The 21,953-nt window shown below is 38.6% G+C and overlaps 1 protein-coding gene across 3 annotated transcripts in view; it reads left to right on the top strand.

The window, feature by feature from the left end:
• DIP2C (disco interacting protein 2 homolog C) overlaps positions 1-21,953 on the top strand; it is a 311,260-nt gene that overhangs the window by 231,613 nt on the left and 57,694 nt on the right. For all 3 annotated transcript variants that reach the window (XM_058021234.1, XM_058021225.1, XM_058021242.1), the window contains 12 exons: positions 10-112; positions 494-558; positions 2,340-2,433; positions 2,551-2,670; positions 3,513-3,627; positions 7,437-7,576; positions 9,108-9,244; positions 11,430-11,638; positions 12,438-12,552; positions 17,015-17,216; positions 19,232-19,341; positions 20,153-20,233. In XM_058021234.1, coding sequence (XP_057877217.1) covers positions 10-112; positions 494-558; positions 2,340-2,433; positions 2,551-2,670; positions 3,513-3,627; positions 7,437-7,576; positions 9,108-9,244; positions 11,430-11,638; positions 12,438-12,552; positions 17,015-17,216; positions 19,232-19,341; positions 20,153-20,233 — 1,491 coding nt within the window. The remainder of the gene's footprint in view (positions 1-9; positions 113-493; positions 559-2,339; positions 2,434-2,550; positions 2,671-3,512; positions 3,628-7,436; positions 7,577-9,107; positions 9,245-11,429; positions 11,639-12,437; positions 12,553-17,014; positions 17,217-19,231; positions 19,342-20,152; positions 20,234-21,953) is intronic.

The following is a 21,953-nucleotide window of genomic DNA, read 5'->3' as shown; positions in this document are numbered from 1 at the left end:
TCTTTTTAGTACAAAACATGTAAAGATGGAAGTGTGCTTGGAGTAACTGTGACAAGGATTGCACTGCTGACACACTGCCAAGCTCTGACCCAGGCATGTGGATACACAGAAGGTATGGAGTGTGCTCATCATCCTTAAAACATGTGTTCATCATCAGTGTACATCATCCTTAAAATCAAGTGGGGATTGTCATTTATTTTTCATCAATCTCCTGTATTATGTTTTAAACAGCTCAGTGCCAAAAGCTTCTAGATTTAAAAACATGATTTTTTTTTTCATTTGTTTCAGGAAATATGTTAATGTTTAAAATATCTATAGGAGAGGTACAAAAAATGTCTTAACCAATATAAATCCTGCAGTGGAGATTTACTTTGAAAGTTGACATTTGAGGTCATCAGTCATGTTATATTGAAGCTTCCTTCCTTTGAATGGGTTTGCCTTGGGTCAATGCCATGTTCTAAAAAATAAATTCTGCTTTGTTTTTGTTGGACAGCTGAAACAATTGTGAATGTACTAGATTTCAAGAAGGATGTTGGTTTATGGCATGGAATTCTTACAGTAAGTATGTTTTTTATTCTCTCTGAGTATTTGAAAATAAACTAACATAATATGCTTAGTGCTGTCACAAACTGTGATGTCCTACAGTTTCTTCTAATACAATTTTTTCTGCTTTGAAAGCAAAAGAAATGTCATTTAAACCCATGATCTTCTCCTAGTGCATTTGCCTGTAATGAGCATGGTAAAGATGTCAGTGTATTTCTATGTATCATGCCAAGTACTGTGATCCCATTCTTATCCTGTTATCTCACCAATACGTGATTTTGAGATCAAACTTTACAGCAGAAACAAATCAAATTAGTACTTTCCCCTGTAGGGATATGATCCAGTGGCACAGTTCTATTGCCCCTAACTAGCTTCCCTGTCAGAACACCCACCAAAAGATGTTTTTGCTAACATTAGGTATTCCCAGTACTTTAAATTGCATTAATTTTCTACTTGATGTTGGAATGTCTTCCTCAATTGACATGGGAGACAATTGACATATTTTGGAGGATTGCTCTTAAGGTGTTGTTGCAATCAGTGACTGACAAATTGTTTACTATTCACTGATCATTTTAAGAACAGATGTCAAGTCTTGAAGGGTCATTGTTTAGGGGTCCCATGATTTTGGGGGTCCCCAGGATTCCCAGTGATCTGATATGTTTTTACCATGCAGTGTTACTCTGTTCTCACTATCAAAGTGCAGCAATAACATTTCTGAAGCAGAAATGATTAGGCTTAACACTCATAAGTATCTCATGTTAAAAACCATCTTTATCACTGGCTGAAAGCAAATGTCTAATAGAGCTGTCCTGTGCCTTCCTTTGCCATTTATCTTGTTCTGAACTTCATTTTTTTTCAGTACTTGCCTGTTTTTCTGTAGCTATGCTTGTGCCAGACTGAAAGGATAACTATCTTTTGCAGCTCTCCAAGTGTTTAGATGACTAATCCACTGGGACACTTAACCTTTCTTAAACCTAGGTTTTCCAAAACAAATACTGTATTTAACCTGAGCCACTATGAGGGGAAGCGTGTTGCCCTGAGGAGATATTTCTAAATGCTAACAGAAGTAAAGCAGCAGCTCATTTACAGGATGTGTGTTTGACACTGGGAAATCACTGATGCAATTGATGGGCTCAGACTGAGAGATAGCTGTGGGTTTGTCATTGGTTTCACTCAGCTGAATTTTCTAAACTTCCTGGAACTTTTCATGGCCTTGTTGAAAATACTGGAATTAGCTCACCTGGAGAGAGACTAAAATCTCCTTCATTAATTTTCTTTTAAAATGAATTGATTTCTGCTTAGTCTAGGATTTCAATTTCTTTGTTTCCTGTCTTTTAAATAGTTTGTGCTCCACTACCATTGGTAGCTTTTAGTCTTTCAGAGATGGATTTCCATAGACAGATGTCTTGCTGCTTTTGTTCTTTTTAGTACAGTGTTCATATATATGGCAGTTTATCAGGCTTAGGGATAATATTTAACTACATAGCAAGCATGTAGACATTCTTCACCCAATTTTTTAAATTTTTTTTCTATATAGAATGAACCTCTTTGAGTATGAATAGAAAGAATATGTTTTTTTTCAGTACTGCATAAAAGTTACAATCTGATTAATATAAATACTTAATCCTTAATTAAAGCATTGGAAAATGGGTGTCTGTTTTATCTTCATGTTGGTAGCTAGATAGGAAAAGATGAATGCCAGAACAAAGTGATTTGCATAGATGCCCCTGCCCATAACACAATATGAGTAGTTGCCATATTTTTTGTATCAAACCCTTTTATCCTTTTGATTTCAGAGTGTCATGAACATGATGCATGTCATCAGTATTCCATACTCCTTAATGAAAGTGAATCCTCTGTCATGGATACAAAAAGTCTGTCAATACAAAGGTAAGGAACAAGAATACACAAAACTTTGCTTGATAGTCAAAACCAAAAGTGCAAATTGAAAACCCAGCTGCCTAGCTCTTCTATGGTGTGTTAGTAATTTTCTCATTGCTGTTGCAGCAAAAGTGGCCTGTGTGAAGTCCAGAGACATGCACTGGGCCTTGGTGGCACACCGGGACCAGAGGGACATCAACCTGTCCTCGCTGCGGATGCTGATAGTGGCTGATGGAGCCAACCCATGTAAGCTCTGCTGCTGCATGCAGGACACAGCAGCAAGGGGGTTCTTCTCTCTTGCACTTACAGCTTCAGTTTTCACCCCTCCTAGCTCTTTATGCAGTTTGTCTACTACAAACAGTGTGACATTTGTGGAAAAAGTAATCTATCTGGGATTCTTTTCAAAGTATATTTTTCTTTAGCTCATCCTGGGACAAACTTGATATTCCATATAATGTAAGTCGCAGTAAATCTAGTTTTGTTTAACATCACAGTCATTTATAAAGACTGAACCTATAAAAGTTAAAGCAATGAAGACCTTAAGCTATGGAAAGGATCAGAACATTTCCTCTGAACAACAGTTCTCAGCTGCAGAAATAACTGAGAATTTTAGGGGAACACTTAAGCTACTCTAAAGAAACACATCTGAATAATTTCATGGCAATTAACAGCATGAGCTGTTTCTCTGTATTATTTAAGATACCAGCATAGAGGTGTTCTGCTTGTTTGTAGTAGTTCGTTTGGGATTTATGAATTAAATCCTTTCTTTCCCTTATCCTAAAAAAGAACACTACAGTGAAATTGATACTGTAAATCTAGCAGTAATGGCTTTTCTGTGTAAGCATAATGTAAAGATTTCATGTTTAAAAATTAGTCTGTATTCCCTGTACACATATACAGAACTGCTTATACATACATATATATATAGTTGTAGCAGCTATGATGTATTTCCCAGTGGACAAGGATCCTTTTAAAATTATTTTTCCTGAAAAGCCTATATATTAAACAGTAAATTTGCAGGTTGAATAGCATCACTTCAGAAATCAAATTAGTTTTCTCTCTGATTATATTTTTTTCCTTTACCCCAGGGTCCATTTCTTCCTGTGATGCATTTCTCAATGTCTTCCAAAGTAAAGGTCTAAGGCAGGAGGTCATTTGTCCCTGTGCTAGTTCACCAGAAGCTCTCACTGTGGCTATAAGAAGGTATGTGTTGCACCAGTGAAAACAGACCCACTGAATGTGTATATCTGGTAATTTGAAAAAAAAATATATTAATCTGCATATTTAAGTTCTGTGTGATATTCATAGTTTGCAATGTGTTTATGTCCAAGGAAGACATACAAAAATAATTTTTAGAGTAATGATTTAACTTCAGAATGCTTTATGGCTCCCATTGCTGTAATTTTATCTCATTTTAAATTAAATAAGTTGAAATGCAAAAGGAAATTCTGTAAATAAAAATGTAAAAATGCCACTGTAAGCATAAAATCAATTAAAATGAGAGAATTAAGTGGAATTGCCATTGAGGAAAACCATATTCTTAAGTATTCTGTTTAGAGAGAATTATGAACTTCTGCAGGCTGCTTTTGGCTGACAGGCACTTTTTAACCATTCACAGACTCTCAGTAATCATCTGGAAAAGCTCTTTGAGTCTGAGGGATTTGTGACTAGAAATAAAATAGATGAATTCCACTAAAACTGCTAAATGCTACTAGAACTGTTAAGTGTTACGTACTACAATCACAGTGTTGTTCAGGTTGGAAAAGACCTGTAAGATCATTGAATCCAACCATTGACCCAGTGCTGCAAAGCCTTCACTGAACTGTGTCCCTGAGTGCCACTTCCACCCATCTTCTAAATACCCAAGGATGGTGTCTCAGCCTCTTCCCTGGGCAGCCTGTTCCAGTGCTTCTTCCTTTGGGTGAAGAAATTTTTCCTAAAATCCAATCTAAACCTCCCCTGGCACAACTTGAGGCCATTTCCTCTTTTTCTGTCACTTGTTACTTGGGAGAAAGACTACCTGGCTACAGCCCCCTTCCAGGCTACAACCTTCCTTATCACTTAGGATATATATAAGATATATATAGGATGTCACTTAGGAAGTGATAAGGTCCCCTCTGAGCCTCCTTTCCTCCAGGCTGAGCCTCCCAGCACCCTCAGCCTCTCATTAGACTTTACTCCAGCAGCAGTATCCTGTCAGGAGGGCTGTAGCACACAGCCAGTGGTGTAAGTATTGTCTGTTTTGGCAGAGTTTTCCAAAAATTCTACATTGAACAGTAGGCACTTTGTTTTTAAGTTCATGTTTCTGCAGCCAATTATAATTGCTTCATGTTAGAACATGCAATATAAACGTGTAAAGCACTAAAATAGCATTAAATAAAATACTTCCTGCCACAAATTCCTAAATCCACCATCCAAGTGAAATTTAACTAGATTTTCAGTTAGCTTTCCAACAGAACATTTACAGGAGGAAGGACATGAGGCCAAGAGTGTGGTTGATTTTCAGCCACCTCATTATTAGTTTAGAACATCTGAAAGCAATCCATCAGGAGCTCACCCTGCCCAGGTTAGTTGTGCTTCTGTGAACCATGGGATTTCAGAGAGCCCTTCACTCAGCTCCACCTGCCTCTCTCACCTTCATACCAGAAGTACCAAGTGTCTTTCCCTTAGATGTGTTTCCCTGTCATTGCCTGTGCAGGCCTTTGCTTCCTTGCAATGAACTCTTGCCTGTAAGTTCAGAGAGGAAGTGAATGAGCAGCAGACATCTCTTGTATGGAGCAGGTTTTTAATTTCCTGGTCCGACCTGGAAAATTTGGCTCAAATCACAGTTTAGGAATTGGGAAAACTTCATGATGGCGTGACTGGTGTGCCCTTTCTAGACAAAAGCTCTGTGTCTGTAGCTCTCTGAAGCACTAAAACTTCATTTCCAAATTAACTAGCATTGAGACCTTACAAAAAAAAATTATTAGCACATAGCATTGTGGATAATTCAGAATAAAAAAATAGGCATTTTATCTTCAGTTCGTGACTGTGTAATTACAGAGCAGTTCTTACTGCACTGAGTGTTACAGAACACATCTCCTTTTATTTGAACTCTGTTTAATGGTAGGATAATGCTAGATGAACTTGGGAGATGTAGTATTTTTCATTTTGTTCAAGCCATCTCCACTGACAGTAAAGTCATTATCATACAATTTCCAAAGAGTTACTGCTGAAGTATGCATTAAAATGACTCCCTGCAGAGCAGAGATCCAGAGAGCTCCCTGTTAATGCTCTGACTCTTTCAAAATCTATGGTGTATTTTTACTGAACTTCCTGCAAGGAAGAGTAACAAAACCAGTTCTCAGTTGAAATAACCTTATAGTTTAGAAAAAGACAGTAATAGGCTAGAGGTGCTTCAGCCTTAGTGCTGAATCACAAAGCCTAATATTCAAAGGGATGTGTCATGCAAATAATTAATTTGATTTCCCTTAGGTTTACTGCATATTAGTCTGAACATTTGCTTAAGGGAATGCAAAAGTATAAGGACAGGTTTTTTTCCCTTTTAAATGGCTGGCAAAAAGCAGTGGTCAAATAGATTTTATCTGTAAATGGTGGGAGGAGCTGTTCTCAAAATGCTTTGTGTGATAAGGAGTGCAAGAAAATGGATGTGATGAAATTCCAGATGGCCTCTGGTTCTGAAAGTCTGTGAGGAGCCTGCAGGAGACCTTTCTTCTCATCAGCACAAAATGTGTTTTGGGGAGCAGGGATGAGGGAAAGTTGATCAATAATGTCACTGAAAGTTCCTTTTACATGATGGGAGTGTTATTTATCACAGGTGCTTGTTTACTAGTGCCATTTGTTATGCTCTAATGCAATTTCAAGCACGCTCACATCCTTCTTTGTTGACAATGTCACTTGAGAAATATGGCTCGTAAAACCTATTAATTGAAATTTATAGAGCCCATCAGGGCAAGGCTTACATGAGCAGGACTGGCTGAGGCCCATCTAGTATTTCAAGCACAGTAGAGGAGAAATGTCACATCAAAGGACATTATCTGTTAAAAAATAGTTGTGTTGTGATGGAGTATTTGGGAAAAATGTAGAATTCTGAGCTAAATATTGACTGTTTTATCCATCCTGAAAAGAGCTGGAGTCTGCTCTTCATGGATGCATAACCTGAACTCAAATCAGCACCATGTCACCTTCCAGTCTTGCATTTTAAAATGCAGGACAGTGCAAGAGTCCCTCCAGGCATGAAAAGCTCTGACACATCCCCTGCCTTGGTAACTTGCATACGCCAACACTCATTTACTGAAGGCACACTCTCCATAGGTATTATTGTATCCACTGGTGCAGCAGGTGGTTTTATACTGAAACAAGCTGACAGGCATCTTGTGCTGATGCTGTGGAATTTTACAGCAAGGAATCCGAGCAAACTGAGGTGTTACCAAGAGGCTGCATCCACATTTTGACCATGACTGATGAAGGCATAATTTTCGTGTGGTAAATTAGAATAGGAAGGATTCAATTATAGGCACTAAAATGAAGATGGTCAAGTCCTTGTGTCTTCCACAGATACTTGATAGTAAATCTATGCCAGGTTACCCCAAAATAGATAACATATAGAAATTATCAAGTTATTTACTGATCAGTTCCAAATACTTGTTGTGCAGTTTCCTTCCACATTGTCTGCATCATCTTTCAGTATTTTAAAAATTAGGTAAAAACTCTTTACTTGGGTGGTAAGGCAATCTTTATAAATTTTTCTGAAAATTAAATACAGGCCATTTTGGGTAAATGTTAGGGGCTACTTGCATCTTAGCAGCCCCATATACATGGATGGGTACTGAATGAAGGATGTAATTACTCAGAAATGACTGAAAAACAGAATTTTATTTGGCCTAATAAGGGAGGCAGGAAGGAGGAATTTTAAACCTTTGAAACAGAGTAGTATTTGCCATAGCAGTGCATTAAGCACAAGGAAATGTTTGCACCTGATGGTGCACTGATGCTCTGACCTGTGCTTGCAGGCCGACAGATGACAGCAACCAGCCCCCGGGGAGAGGAGTGCTGTCCATGCACGGCCTCACCTACGGCGTGATTCGAGTGGACTCTGAGGAAAAGCTCTCTGTCCTGACTGTCCAGGATGTTGGCTTAGTGATGCCAGGAGGTGAGGAACTTCCTTTGAAACTTATGATCCATCAATGTAAGTAATTGGCAGTAGAAGGTTGCAGCTGTACGTACAAGCTTTGGGACTACAACCTCCTTTAAAACATTTTAATCCAAAACTTCATGGTTTGGAAATCCCAAGATTTCTTGTCTGCATTTACCTCAGTCTATCTGTGCTTGCATTAGCAGCATGTATTAAATAACCTGCCACCACATCTGTTCCTAAGCTGTGAGGTGTTGGTAGAGAAAATAAGGGAGTTAAAGTACTGTGGCTATAAATATCCGTAAGTCCAACCAGGACAAAAGGTTTCAGCAGGGAAAATTTTCATAACCTGTGCTAATGATCTATAAAATTGCTATCTGAAAGCTTGCAGAATGTTTTTCCAAAGGTCTTGTGCTATCACCCAGGTACTAGATAGAGGAGGTATGACTGAAAAGTTCATGTTGATAAATTTAAACTGAAACCAGTGCTTCTGAAGTGTAAGATAACACTTTTCATAAGGCAGCTACATTTTAAATAAGATGCTATGAGTACTAGAAAAGGCTAATACTGTATTTTTTGTAAGAGAATGCTTGTTATGGACCAAAGCAATAAAACATAATGATGCATCTTACAAAATTTCGGTTGAACAACGTAAAATAAAGAAAGATAATGATTGGTTGTTGTTTAATAGTTGTCATACAAGATATTATAATAGATGTGCCATCTTGCACTTCATATTATGTTCTGATAAATTTAATGACGGTGCTTGCTCCTGTTTATCCTCTGCGTGAAAGATTTTGTACCCTTGCACTTAAAAGATGTATTGATTCCTTTCTACATCCCTGATCATCATATTCTCTTTGCAATTACAAAATCTACCAATGCTGTACTCCAACTCCAGAGATGACAGCTAAAGCAGCCTTCCTGATTCTTGTTCAAATGGTTGACATAAAATAGTGCTTCTTTCTCAGACAGTGCTTTCTATTCCCTCCTGTTTAGCTCCTGCTGTCTCTGCCAGCCTGTAACACCAGACAGAGGGAGTCTGATAGATTCTCAGTGAAACAGCCCTATTAGTCTGCTGGAATATCTTGTACTTTCATGTGGTGTTACTTGCTACTTTCTGAGAGGTGGATTTCCTGGTTGTCTGCCTCCCTGGCTGTGTAGTAATTATCAAGGTTAGGGTATTTCATTTTGCACTGACTGAGGCAGATCTGGTTTTCAGTATGCAAAGCTGGGAACACAATCACATTTCACAGCAATATTAGAGATGAACTGCAGTTTCAGGGAGCAAGGCAAATAGGCATTGTTATCAATGTAAAGACTCAGTTTACATAAAGATCCTTGCATTATTTATATAAATATAATTCAGAATAGAAAACCTCTTGATAACATTGAACACCATAATGTTTAAGAAACTGATTGTTAGGCATTAGTCTTCATGTAATTCATTTGTTTATGTCATCTCCACCATGATGTCTTTCCCACAGCACTTATGTTGTTCTGTGGTTCATTTTATAATATTTTTTAAATTCCTTTCTTCTCCCTCTAGCTATAATGTGTTCAGTGAAGCCAGATGGAATTCCTCAGCTCTGTAAAACAGATGAAATAGGAGAACTTTGTGTATGTGCTATTGCAACAGGTACATCATATTATGGACTCTCGGGCATGACCAAAAATACTTTTGAGGTAAGATGACAAAAAGTGCTATATAAAATCCTTCCTTTTGAACTTTTTCTGTTTCAAGGTGATATTTGATATGAATATTGATATTAACAGTATAAGAATAGCAATAATAATCAATGTTTGTGGCTTGGAACCTATATTCTGGCCAGATAATCTGTACTGAAGCCCATTTCATTAAGTGCAATAGTAGATCTTTATGTGAGTTTAGCTCTGAAGAGCTTTTACTTCAATGTTCAAATAAGATACTGGGAGCTGAAAAAAATCTGAAAGAAAGGAGTAAGAAAGACCAAGTTCAAAAGGTAATATTGTATAAGTCTGTGTGCAGAATTTGATTATTGCAAACAGTAAGAAAGCTGCTTGGTATCTCTGGAAAGCGCTTTTCAACATTTCCGCAGCACTTCCAGCATTAAGGCTTCTATTTATACAGAATCCTGACAGATGTAGTCTTCAAGAGATGTATCTGAAGAGCAGAGAAACCTTTTCTTGATTAGTCCCCATCTGCTTTTGTTTGAATTGCATTAGGTGAAAGCCTTTTGGCTTTTAGGGATCTGTTTTCTGACTCAGTGCACACAGCTGTATTGATAGCTCTGTAGTACCTGCTTGCTTGTTAGCATTAACTTCTGCTGAAGACAGTGTGTAAGGCTGAAGAAATTAGAGAAAAAGTGAAAAAAAAATATTTTTAAGATACAATTCTTTCTTGTTTAATATTTATGGTAGAAATTAACACTAATTAATTTAGGTTTCCCTTTAAAAACTCTCTGTTTTTACCACTTTTATGTGGTAAAGACTTTTATGTGCAAAGACTTATGTGACTAATATCTCCTGCAAAATGCAGAGTTAAATGTTGTAAACACTGCACATTATATAATTAATGGAGACAAGTAGATATGATTCTACATCCTACTGCTGAAGTCAGGAATCCTACTATGCTATTGTGATGTGAAATTTGTTGACAGCTGATTTTAGTGCTGCAAATACAATTGGCAATACCCAGTGTGGGTGATAATCCTGGATTTTACATACTTCAGGGTAGAAAGGTGCTTCTGTTCATTTTGTAGTACTTGCTGTAATTGTGATATCATTCATAATTCATAAATGTCAGCAGTTTAACAGCATATTTAGACTGATTTAGGCTTATTCCTAATGCTAAGAAATTAAACTGCCATTGAGTGAGCAGGACCATTCTATTTTAAAGTTAAGCATGATTTTAAGTGTTCTCTCAAAGTGGATCTCTGTTCTGTTTTACTGCTTAATTCATGTTGCAGGTATTAGAGTGTCAAAGAGTTTTGTGTTCCTGTAATGAATTATGGCCAAGGATGTATAAGCATTGAATCTGTTCAATAAGAGTCACCCATGGGCATCTGGCAGCAGAATTTGACCTTTCTTTTTAGATGAGCCTTCAAGAACACTATGTAGGCATGATCTTCTACTTGCCATTGTCTTTTTGCCTTTAGACTATTTAAGTTTAAAGGAATGACTGCAGGAAAGTGTGGTTGTGTCAAAATGCAGCTCACATGCCAAAAGGATAACACTGTGCTCATTAGGGTAGAAAAGCCATAGGAATCTGTCTGTGGAAGTCATGTATGTCTGGTGTTCAGGCATTTAGAGAGGTGCTCTGCAGGGCTGTATTTTCACTTCCTGGTGTGCTACAGAAGACATTATCACTCGTATTCTGAGAACTTAATTGACCTTAAATAAAAATGTGGTCAGCTGAAAGAATCATTAATGTGCTGTACCTTAAAATAGCTTCACTTGTAGCCTGCCTATTTCTTAAACTGTGCTGGAAATGGGTATGTGGTATTGAAAAAAACCTCTATTGAAATGTTCATGAGTTAAGCTCTCAGTTAACCTATACACAGCTCCTTCAGTTGGCAGTCTGCTCAGCATGGGTTTTTATTTAGCACTGTTGATGTTGATTTGTTTATTTTTTAAGGTCATGAATGATTTACAGGCTCACAGTTGCAGAAAATGTGTATTGTAAACAGAGTGGGATTGAATTTGCTGGAACTCAGGTGCACACGAGTGTAGGAGTTTCCTGACACTCCCTTTGTGGTCAGTGAAGGATAAAGAGCATCACCAGTGACCTATTTACTTTGTTTCAGAATAACCATCTGAAAGAAAATGCCTGAAATACTTTGCAGCCTGATGTCTGTGTATAGGACTGAAAACCCATGTTTCTGTTTTGCAGGTGTTTCCTATGACCAGTTCTGGTGGCCCTATCACTGAATATCCTTTTATAAGGACTGGACTTCTAGGCTTTATAGGACCAGGTGGACTGGTCTTTGTTATTGGCAAAATGGATGGTTTGATGGTTGTCAGTGGAAGAAGACATAATGCTGATGACATTGTAGCAACAGCACTGGCTGTGGAACCCATGAAATTTGTCTACAGGGGGAGGTTTGATCCTTTCTTTCTTTCTTTATATTATGTAGAAATCTTTATTTGACTTAGATGAAGTGTAAATGATCCAGATGCTTTCAGAAAGCAATGCCTGATGAGCATTGTGGTTTCCCTCCAGTTCTGTTCATATTGCCTGAACCAGGAAGCCCAAGGCCCTGTTGAGGCAATGTTTGGACACCAAGGCCTTGAAACTGTGGTTACTGAAATTTCCAGTTGAACAGCTGGTTAATTCTGAGGGTGTTGGCTCAACAGGAGCCTTTCTGTGTGCACTGAACATTTCCAATATGCCTTACACTGAAGTTTTTGAATGTGAAAGGAGTTCTTTGTGTGACCTTCCTCATGTGCTGAAGCTGAGCAGGAGACATCCAAAACTTCTGAAGAGCCTCATGCAATAGCACGTGCTCACACTCCATCACATGCCAGAGCTCTCACAAAATGATGTTGCAATTACCATCTTCTGAGATGGGGCCAAGGAAGGTGCTTATGCTGGCTGTTATATAACATCTTAGCAGCAGCCTTGGTGTGACCCAAATGTAGTGTTTTTCTTCTTCCAAGAATGTTCACTTCTCAATCCTGCTCTGACATTCTGCTTGTATATACATGACTGTTGAACAAAGCCTGCTGTTTCAACTCCAGAACTTATCTAAAACTTTTTTTTAGCTTATTCCCTATAAATGTATTAATAATTGACACACCAGGAGTCTAACTAATAAGTAAAGAAATCAGAGTTGTAGGAGGTTAATGCAGAAGTTTTTCCCTCTGTCCTGGCACTAAATACTCTTCTCTCCTCCTATAGAATAGCAGTGTTTTCTGTGAGTGTGCTGCATGATGAAAGGATAGTGATTGTTGCTGAGCAAAGGCCAGACTCCACAGAAGAAGACAGTTTTCAGTGGATGAGTCGAGTTCTCCAGGTAATGCTCTATATGTATGTTTGGAAGCTTTTTTTCCTAACTTTATATTCTTTTTATTGATCTTTCAGACTCCTAAGGAAAATTATATTTGTCTTTGAGTAATTGTGAATCCACCTTCAGTTGCACTTGCTCTTAATGAGCACAAAATGAGATTCTTCTGAGTGACAGTTCCTATCTGGGCTGCACACACCCAGGGAGTGATCCTTTTCCTAATCAAAATGCTATCAGGAAACAGGAATGTATTGAAGTAAATAATAGCAATGAGAGAGTAGCATGTGGTTTATAAGGATATAGTAATTCTTTACTTCAAAAGGGGATTGAATGAATGAATGAATGAATGAATGAATGCATTATATACTCTTACTGTCAAAAGCTACCAGAGTCTGTTAACTGCTCACAGTTATAAGCATGGTACAGAGTTGGCCTCATCCAGATTTATTTTCTGTGACAGGTGAGAGACAATTATGTGTTTCTAGTGTATCATGTTGGTAGCTAAAATAAACTGAATGAAACTCAACCTAAAAATCCCAATTTCCCTCCAGTGAAATGAAGGAAAGTGATGGATTAGTGATTGATTAGATTGATTAGCTCAGATCTAGGTATCTACAGTGGGGTTATCTTTTCAGAGGTATACCTCTTCCAATGAATCCCATTGCAGCAGTCTGGCAATATCAATACTTTGCTCAGGGTTTTTTTTTTTTTTTTCAACTCTAATGTCCACACACAGAAATGTTAGATACTTTAGACAGGGTCATATTCCATCTCTGTGGTTAATCCAATTCAGACTCAAAAGCAATAGATTTAATGGAGATGTAGTCAGACTAAGTCTGTTTGTTGCTGCCTTGTGAAGTGGTCTCAGCTCTGTCTACAGTTGGTCTCCAGTTACTCCTACCTCCCTTTCCTACCTTCCTTCGTGTCCTTCTGCAAGGACTCTTCTCAGTAAATATATTCCAGGCATATTTTTTGCTTTCCCTAAGAGCCAGAGAAAAAGATCCCACACAATTCAGAGATGTTTTTATTCATCATTGCATTTTACTGAATAAGAAAGGGAATTTATCTACTGTATCCTTCAAGAAACTGAACAAATAAGCTTTTATCCATCTCAAGACAGGCTCATCTGCTCTCTTGATTCAAAAGACAGCTACATTTCATACAGTTAGAGGCATCTCATATTCACAGTAGATCTAAATTATTACCAAGAAAAGATAGAACCTTAGCTTGCCATCACCCAAAAGCCTTTGAAACACCAAATAGCACCTAGGGCAGCTATTGTAGAAGAAGAGGCTTTGGATTGCCCACACTTTTGTCAAGTAGCAGACTCCTAAAGGGGTTGAAACTCTGGACTCAACACTTTCCCTCTTTTGTCAGCAAAGCATCTTTGTGAATTTTACAGACCTAATGTCTTACACAATCATAGCCAGTAGAGTTCTGCACTGAAAGCTGCAGGAATCCTGTGTCCCAGTACTGCTGCCAAGAGCCAGCCCTGTTATTCTGAGTCTGATCAAGCCCTAGCAGTGTCTGAGAATAGCAGGCCATGTATCAAAGTGCACACGTGTGGCTGCTTTCATCACCCATGTGTGCAGCCTGCAGCTCTGGCATGCACCTCTATGTGAACAAGAAGTTTCTGTTTCCATCACAGCTGAGAGCAGAGATGAAGGACAGAAGCCAGGAACATGTGGGATGTTTTGTGCCTCTTCCCAATCAGAGTTTTAATGGCAGATGTCAGGAAGTGGTAACCAGCTGTATCTGAATCATCTGCTGGTGAGGCACAGCATAACAATATTACAGCCTGTGTCATGGCTCTCAGTGAAGTCCATGGTAACAAACTCTAGCAAATTGCTACTTTTAATGCTATTTGTGAGTTGTCTGACACTCTGTGAGTGCTGCCCCTGTGCCAGCCCTGCCCTGCCTGCTGTTGCTGTGCTTTGCTGTCTCTTCCCTGCAGTTGGGCTGTCTCAATTTGCTGAACCAGTTTTTCCAGTGCTTTGCACATATTCTGGCTGTCCTGACCCATCCTGCCCCTTGGCAGGGAGCTGAAGGATGGTAGAGCTGCTAAACCTGTGGGACTGTGCTGGAATGCATCTGTGGCCTTTAGCAGAGGGATGGTGGGGAGGGAGTCCTCAGGCTGGGGATGGAGTTTCTTGAGAGTAGAAGGGTGAAGATCCCAGATCTCCCAGCAGTTCAGTCAGATAGATCCTAGATGCTCATCTGGAAGGGTGGAGATCCCAGATCTCCCAGCAGTTCAGTCAGATAAATCCTAGATGCTCATCTGGAAGGGTGGAGATCCCAGATCACCCAGCAGTTCAGTCAGATAGATCCTAGATGCTCATCTGGAAGGGTGAAGATCTCAGATCTCCCAGCAGTTCAGTCAGATAGATCCTAGATGCTCATCTGCTGCAGACTGATGTGACCTTTCAGGCAGGGCTGTGGTCCCTGTATGGCAGACTGCATGTCAGTTTTACCAGTGCCAGGATTGACAGGACTAGGGAAAGCCAGGAGATCTACTGCAGCACTGGAGAGTGTTTACCCAGAGCATTGTGTCAGAACAAGATGTTTTCTCAGCCCAAACAACACAGCAGTCTGGACTCTCCACAAGTTTGGGTATACTTTGTCCATTTTCACAATGAAAGAGAGGGACAGAGATTTCAGATACTGTTTGATTCTGGCTGGACAGAGTAATTTCAAAAACCAAGCTATCTATCTCATCAAGAGCCATAAATTCAGCAGTATTAAAATTGATTGGTACTCTTCTCCCTCAAAATTTTAAGGCTCAGTTCACAGTTGTCATCCTTGTGACAAAGTCATTTCCTGTTTCACAAATGTGCCCAACTCAAAGGTGTGAAAGGTGACAGATTTGAATGACCCATGATATTTATGTGCCATTGTGTAGCAGATTTATCTCTCAGAGACAGTTCAGAAGTTACTGGGGAATCACTGCATGAACTCCTCACCCTACCACAGCTGGGTATTGCTTTCCATTCACCACCTGTAGGAGCCACAGAGTTTTATCTTTGAGTAAAAATGGTTACTTGCCCTGTGATGGTTTTCCTTCAAGCTGATGTCAGGTGAAGATCCCATGATTTATCACTGCTTTTCAGAACCTACAAATAACATTATGATTAGTAGGTTCTGATGGTTTCTGCCAGAAACATGAGATGTTATATGTTGCCTGCCATAAATATTTCACTATTGCTGATCCTTTGGATGGTGTCTGTAGACCAGCAACAAGGGCTTCCAATTCTGCTGTGAGAGCTACTACTGCTAAAATTCCAATATTTTTAAATGACTCACCATTTTATTATTCTTTCTTATGAGATTGTGCAATCACATAAATAAGAAATGGAGCAAACAGAAGCCAAAAGTGAAGCATTGCTTAATCTGTAGGAGTGATCAGTAATTTATTGGTCTACACTTTAGTACATACATAACTGTGATTATCTAATTCTCAGAGTATAGATTGTATCTTCAAGGCAGCACACATATCAATTCACTTTTCTCACAGTTTAAAATTAAAAGGGAAGATAAGTAAATTATATTTTTGAACATTTGACTACTCATTAGAGATTCTATTTGTAATTTGTTTCTCAGTTTGTGTAAATGCTTGAAGTTGGTGTTCTAACACAATGAAGTTGGCTTTCTAACACACTTGCTGCAATTTTTGTTACCATTATAAGGAAAATAAATCCTTTAAATCTGTAGGGAATTAAAATCTATGAGCACGGATATTCATGTTTAACTCAATAAATTACATAGATACTGTATGCTAGAGTTTTCTTGAAAGTGATGTAGTATAATTACATATCAGGCAGTGAACATGGTTGCTATACAATTCAGAGATGCTCCTTTTTCAGGTTTTTGTCCAACCAAATTTTTTCCAAGTGGATAGTTTCATAGTTTTCCCTTATATATTTTCCATTCCTGCCTGAAAATCTTTTACAGAGTGATCAGGGAATAAAACAGTTATTAACTTATAAAAAAATTTAAAATACTCACAAGCTGCATACATCATTAGTTATAGGAGTTATTTGAAATTTTGCCCTGCTCAGAAGGATGGACTGGATATTGAGTTGATAGGAATCCTTTGAACTTTAGCTCTGAGAAATACACAGCTTAAAAGCAATTTCATGTGGTCTGACAGCCCATCTTTGTAAAAAATCTCCAGGATATCTGCTACTAATGTGTGCTTAAGAGAGATAACAAGGAAGCATTTCCTAATAGATTTGTGGGCATTTATCACCAGGTTTTTGGTCGCTTTTTTATCTGCTGGAATGAGTGTAACAACATTTCTGTCCACCTGTTCCCAATGAAAAGAACCTCCTTATCACTGACATAGCTGAAGTGTCTTTCCATTGCCAGTTAATTATTAGGGCTGGTTTATGCAGTAATTCAGAGCAACACATGCTTATTAGAGTGATGAAAAATTATCCTTTCATTAAAATTGACTTCCTGTGTGCTTTTTTAGGCAATTGACAGCATTCATCAAGTGGGAGTCTACTGCCTAGCACTTGTCCCAGCAAACACACTTCCCAAGACACCCCTGGGAGGGATTCACCTGTCAGAAACCAAACAGCTCTTCCTGGAGGGATCTCTGCATCCCTGTAACGTGCTGATGTGTCCCCACACCTGCGTAACAAACCTGCCCAAACCAAGGCAAAAGCAACCAGGTAAGAGCAGTGGGGGCCAGGGGACTGTGACTTTGTGCTGTGTGCTTGTGGTACTGTAAGGGAGTGAAACCAAGTAATTGCTGATACAGGGGAGAATCAGCTTCATCAGCTTTCCTCTTCAATATTCTGTGTGTGTGTCAAGGACATCATTGGTGCTGCCAGGAGCTAGAAGCACCTTCACAGAGAGTGCAAGGAAAAAGGCCAATTCAATAAAGATGACATTTTTATCACTCTACAAGGTGCTGCTGAGACCACATCTGGAGTTCTTCCTAAATTCCTCCTCAGTTATGTTTAAAGAGGATGGAGACCAAACCAGAGAAACATAAAGTATTGGATTATTTTGAAGGCTAAGTTTGTAAACTAGAACCAGAGAGGAAGAGGACTGTTGTCACTAAATAACAGTGTTGGAAGAGCAAATACTTCAAAACTTGTCATGAATAAATTAAAGGAAAGAATGAGTGGTTTAATTCCCCACCTGTGTGGGGAGATTCTGTATTATCTTATAGCAGGTTATTAGAGGAAAAACCGTAACTAGTTTTAAGATGGTTCTTCAGAAGTTCTGCTTCTTCATGAAGAATGTTGGATGAAATGGTACAGCAAGGGACTGTCTCAGGAGACCAAGAAAGCCCTTATAGCCTGCTGAAATACAGTCACTGGTTATTTGTGCCCATTGTACAAGTAAATTCTAACAAATTTTTGCCTTTGAATCCAATTGCAGGTTTTAGTACTCAGATTCATTTCAAGGAGTTCTGGATGTGTGGCCTCAGGCTTAAGACTTGGACTCAGCTACATTAGACTAAGTGTTGGTTATTTTCCACTTTGAAAAACACCTTGGAATTAGAAATGGGTTTGCTCTCTGGATCTTGAATATGGAGACTATCCCTCATGAATTCAGTGCAAATTTGCCTAAACCATCATCTTTTTTTAAAACCTTTGGACAAATGTTTCAGAATCAAAACCATAATCTTGGTTTGTGGATACTGAGAGTGTCAGAGGTTAACAGTGAATTGCACTAAGTTAATGAAAGCAATGAGGTTTTTTACTGCCTTGGTATTTCCTTGTTGCTGCACCACAGAGTAATTGCTGAACTAGAATCAATGGAGATCATTACAGATATGTTATGTATACATTAAATATTGCTATATTAATAATAATATTTAATGCCAGGAGCACAGAAACAAAACTGATAGTTTCCCATTCTCCCATGTTGTGTTGTTGTGACATACCCAGAGGGTTTTTAATGCTTTTATAATGTTAAAGCAGTGTAGTCTGTAGGTGCTTTTGATTATACATTATCTAGTTACTTATACCAGAAACAATCACTTGGACACCATAGGATAGAAGTAGAGCCTGGTATGAATTGCAGTTGATCAGTAATCCATGCTGGAGAAACAGAAAACAAATGCCAACATGAGCTTAAATGGTATCTGTAAGACAGGTATTGTCCCCTAATGGCAGCAACAAAACATCAGTGAAATTCACCTCATGGAGGAGTGTCAGCCACAGCATCTTATTTTCTTCTGAAGTTACTCAACTTCACTCTCAATCTTATTCTAGAGGGTTTATATATTTTATCATAGGCACCATCTGCCTCCCTAATCCCTGTCAGTTTGTGTCTGTAGCATTACAGAAGTCCTAATGCAGATGCAACTTAGCCCAGGCTACAGAAGAGGGAAATAGGAATGTTGTCACTCTGGACTGAGGCACTTGAATGGATGTGCCCACAGTAGGAGCTAAATTTTCCAGATTATTTCTATCAAGGCAGACAAGATTTGTCTCTGGCTGTTGAGAGCCCATGCTAAATTACAGCTGTTTGGAAGGATGAATCCAGTCCTATGTATCTTCCAACCACTTCTGGTTTCTAACCAAAGTTTATGTCAACAGAAATGTGCTCAAATTTTGGTTTTGTGGATGGCAGTGAGGAGAACATCATGTAATGAAAAAGAAATCACACGAATTTTCATCCACAAGCAAAGGATTTTTATTGTGCTTGGTGCATTTCTGCTTTATTCTAGAAATTGGCCCTGCCTCTGTGATGGTGGGGAACTTGGTCTCTGGAAAAAGAATTGCACAGGCCAGTGGCAGAGATTTGGGGCAAATAGAAGATAATGACCAGGCCAGAAAGGTAAGCCAAACTTTTCTGTTGCAGCTTATATTTAACATCATATAGTTAACTTCATCCATATATATAATCATATAGATGACATCAGAACACTTAGCAGTTCAGAGATATGATGATGATGATGATGATTATTATTATTATTATTATTATTATTATTATTATTATTATTACTACTACTACTACAAATTTGTTGATGGCTTCTTTTTAATTAATACATAGATTTAATATGGCTTCTTTACAGATAAATATTAAATAGACATGATGAGAAGTCACTGCATTTCATTTTTATGGATTTTTTTGAAATAAGTTTGCATGGGACAGCAGAGAAAATGTGGTGGAAGGTGTTCATGGGGCTTCTACCAGAAATAACCCTCTATTACATAATTTTTACCAGCTCAAGTGGAATCCAGTGAATTTTGTTAACATATAAGGTCCTGACCTTATTTGTTGTTATTTTAATCCTGGAAAATTAAGTTGAAATTCAGCTCTTTTGGGGGCTTATATGAATAATTAAGTTAGTAAGTTCTAAGCTGTATAAGTACTTATGCATTTAAGTGAGAAAAAGAAAAGCAGCTAAAGAATTAAATAGCGCTTAAATTCAGAGGGATCAGTAAGAACTTTTATTGCTTTGGAAGTTATGCCAGAATATGTCATAATCCCAGCAGTGGCTTCACTTCCAGAGAGGTGGCTGCTACCATGCAAAAGCACCTTCCTATAAATGTGTGACAACAAGAGAGGTGCTTTGGGTTTTGTGACCTGATTTTAAAGCCAAGAAGCTGTTTGGTGTTGTGACTGTCCCTCTGCTTTCTTGCAGTTCCTGTTCCTGTCAGAAGTGTTGCAGTGGAGAGCCCAGACCACCCCTGACCACGTGCTCTACACCCTGCTCAACTGCAGGGTAAGGGTCTCACCCGTGGCTCTGACCCTGGCAAGGGCACTCTGGGGTTTCAGCAGCACCTGAATGGGACCTTTCTCTTCCTATTTCCACCAATACTCAGCTGTTATATTTAATATTCACTGAGGCAGAAATCATCATTGTCAGTTGTCAAGATACAGTTTGCTTTTGTATCAGTGTGCCTTACACATTTCTCATTCCTTTTTCCACCACATACATGTTGTGTATGAGCTGACACTGCAAATCTGTTTCAATGCTGTTGAATCTGTTTCAGATCCGTCCCTGTGTGAATAACAATGTTTAATACTGCTCACCATCCTGATTTCCAATTTGAAAAGCACAGGCTTGCCAAACCAAAGCATTTTCCCTAAATATAACAATGGCTGTTTGTCAGATTGGACCATCTGGGAGAGGTGTGAGAGTGAGGAAAGGAGGTGAAGAGAAGAAAATGTATGTTCAGAATACAATCAAATCTGCAGAGGATCACTAATAAATCTCTCTGCATAACGTACATGGGCTGCCAGCCTGGCACAGCATTTCACTGCTTACTAAAAATGAGTCAATGAATGAGATGGGTACAGAACTTGGCTTTGCTAAGGGTAAAACTTCCTTCCTTTCTGTAGTTTCTTTACTTCCTGGATGATTACAGATTACAGATGACAAACCAATAATTCTCAAGACCACAGAGAGAATTAAGGTCTGATTTCAAACCATTCCATCACAGTATATCCACACATATCTGTCAGATCTGGGGAGCACAAACAAAGTGTGTGAGGGTCTTCAGGAGAGGAGAGGCCTGGAGAAGTGCTGTTCCCCTGCAGTGGTAGCTGATGTTGCCTCAGCCTATGTGGTCTTTATGCAACTTGAATGGGGTCCTAAACCTCCAGTAATTTGTGGACCTCTGTGAAATCACCGCTTACAGTTTTTACAGAATGTCCTTCTCCATTTTACAGTGCTGGTACAAAGTTCAGTTTGAAGCTACCAGTAAGTAATTAAATACATTTTTTTAGAAATTCAGGTTAATAGCTCATAATTGTGAATATGTGAAACCTGACAGATAAATAATGAAGTAGTAATGTATTTTTTTATGGCAAAGTAGAAATTTTGAGAGGCAATGCTGTTTGTAAGTTCAGTACTGCACCATTTAAGTACTGCATTGCTGTGTCCTGTAAGTTAGGAGCAAAAATGCTGTGAGAAAGAGTTGATGTGTGCTATCCCATCTCTTCCACACAAGGCTGTTGCTTTTGAGTTTTAAATAAAACCAAACTTCCCATGCTGGCAGAAGGGTTCAAACAGGGAAGGGAAGTAAGGACACAATGTGCAGAACAAGGACTGAGAAAACAAATTCCTGTGCCATAGAAGTGAAGAGTAGTTGGATTTTACAGCTTCTCTGTTACTCTCAGTGAAGAGTATCTCATCATATGAAATTTGATTGAGATGTAATGCTTTTTGGAGTGAATTAATATTTTATGGAAAAGGACAGATTTGGTGGGGTTTGCCCTAGGCAAATTTTATTACCCATCTTGAATTTTAGTTCTGATTTGTAACTTTTCCTATTTTCTCTTCTTTGGACGTTGTCTGTACACTTTGTTCTAAAACATTCAGGCATCCTGCAGTGGATGACTAATGGAAGTCCACTGAGATTAGTGTTTTCCTGTAACCCAAGCTCTGAGAATTTGAAATATTTCAAAATTAGTGCAGTACATTGTTTTTAATGTGTGTC

The sequence above is a fragment of the Melospiza georgiana genome, chromosome 1 (genome assembly GCF_028018845.1).
Source record: "Melospiza georgiana isolate bMelGeo1 chromosome 1, bMelGeo1.pri, whole genome shotgun sequence".
Taxonomy (NCBI): Eukaryota; Metazoa; Chordata; class Aves; order Passeriformes; family Passerellidae; genus Melospiza; species Melospiza georgiana.
The sequence above is the reverse complement of the archived record's forward strand: the minus strand, read 5'-3'. Positions and strand labels throughout refer to the sequence as shown.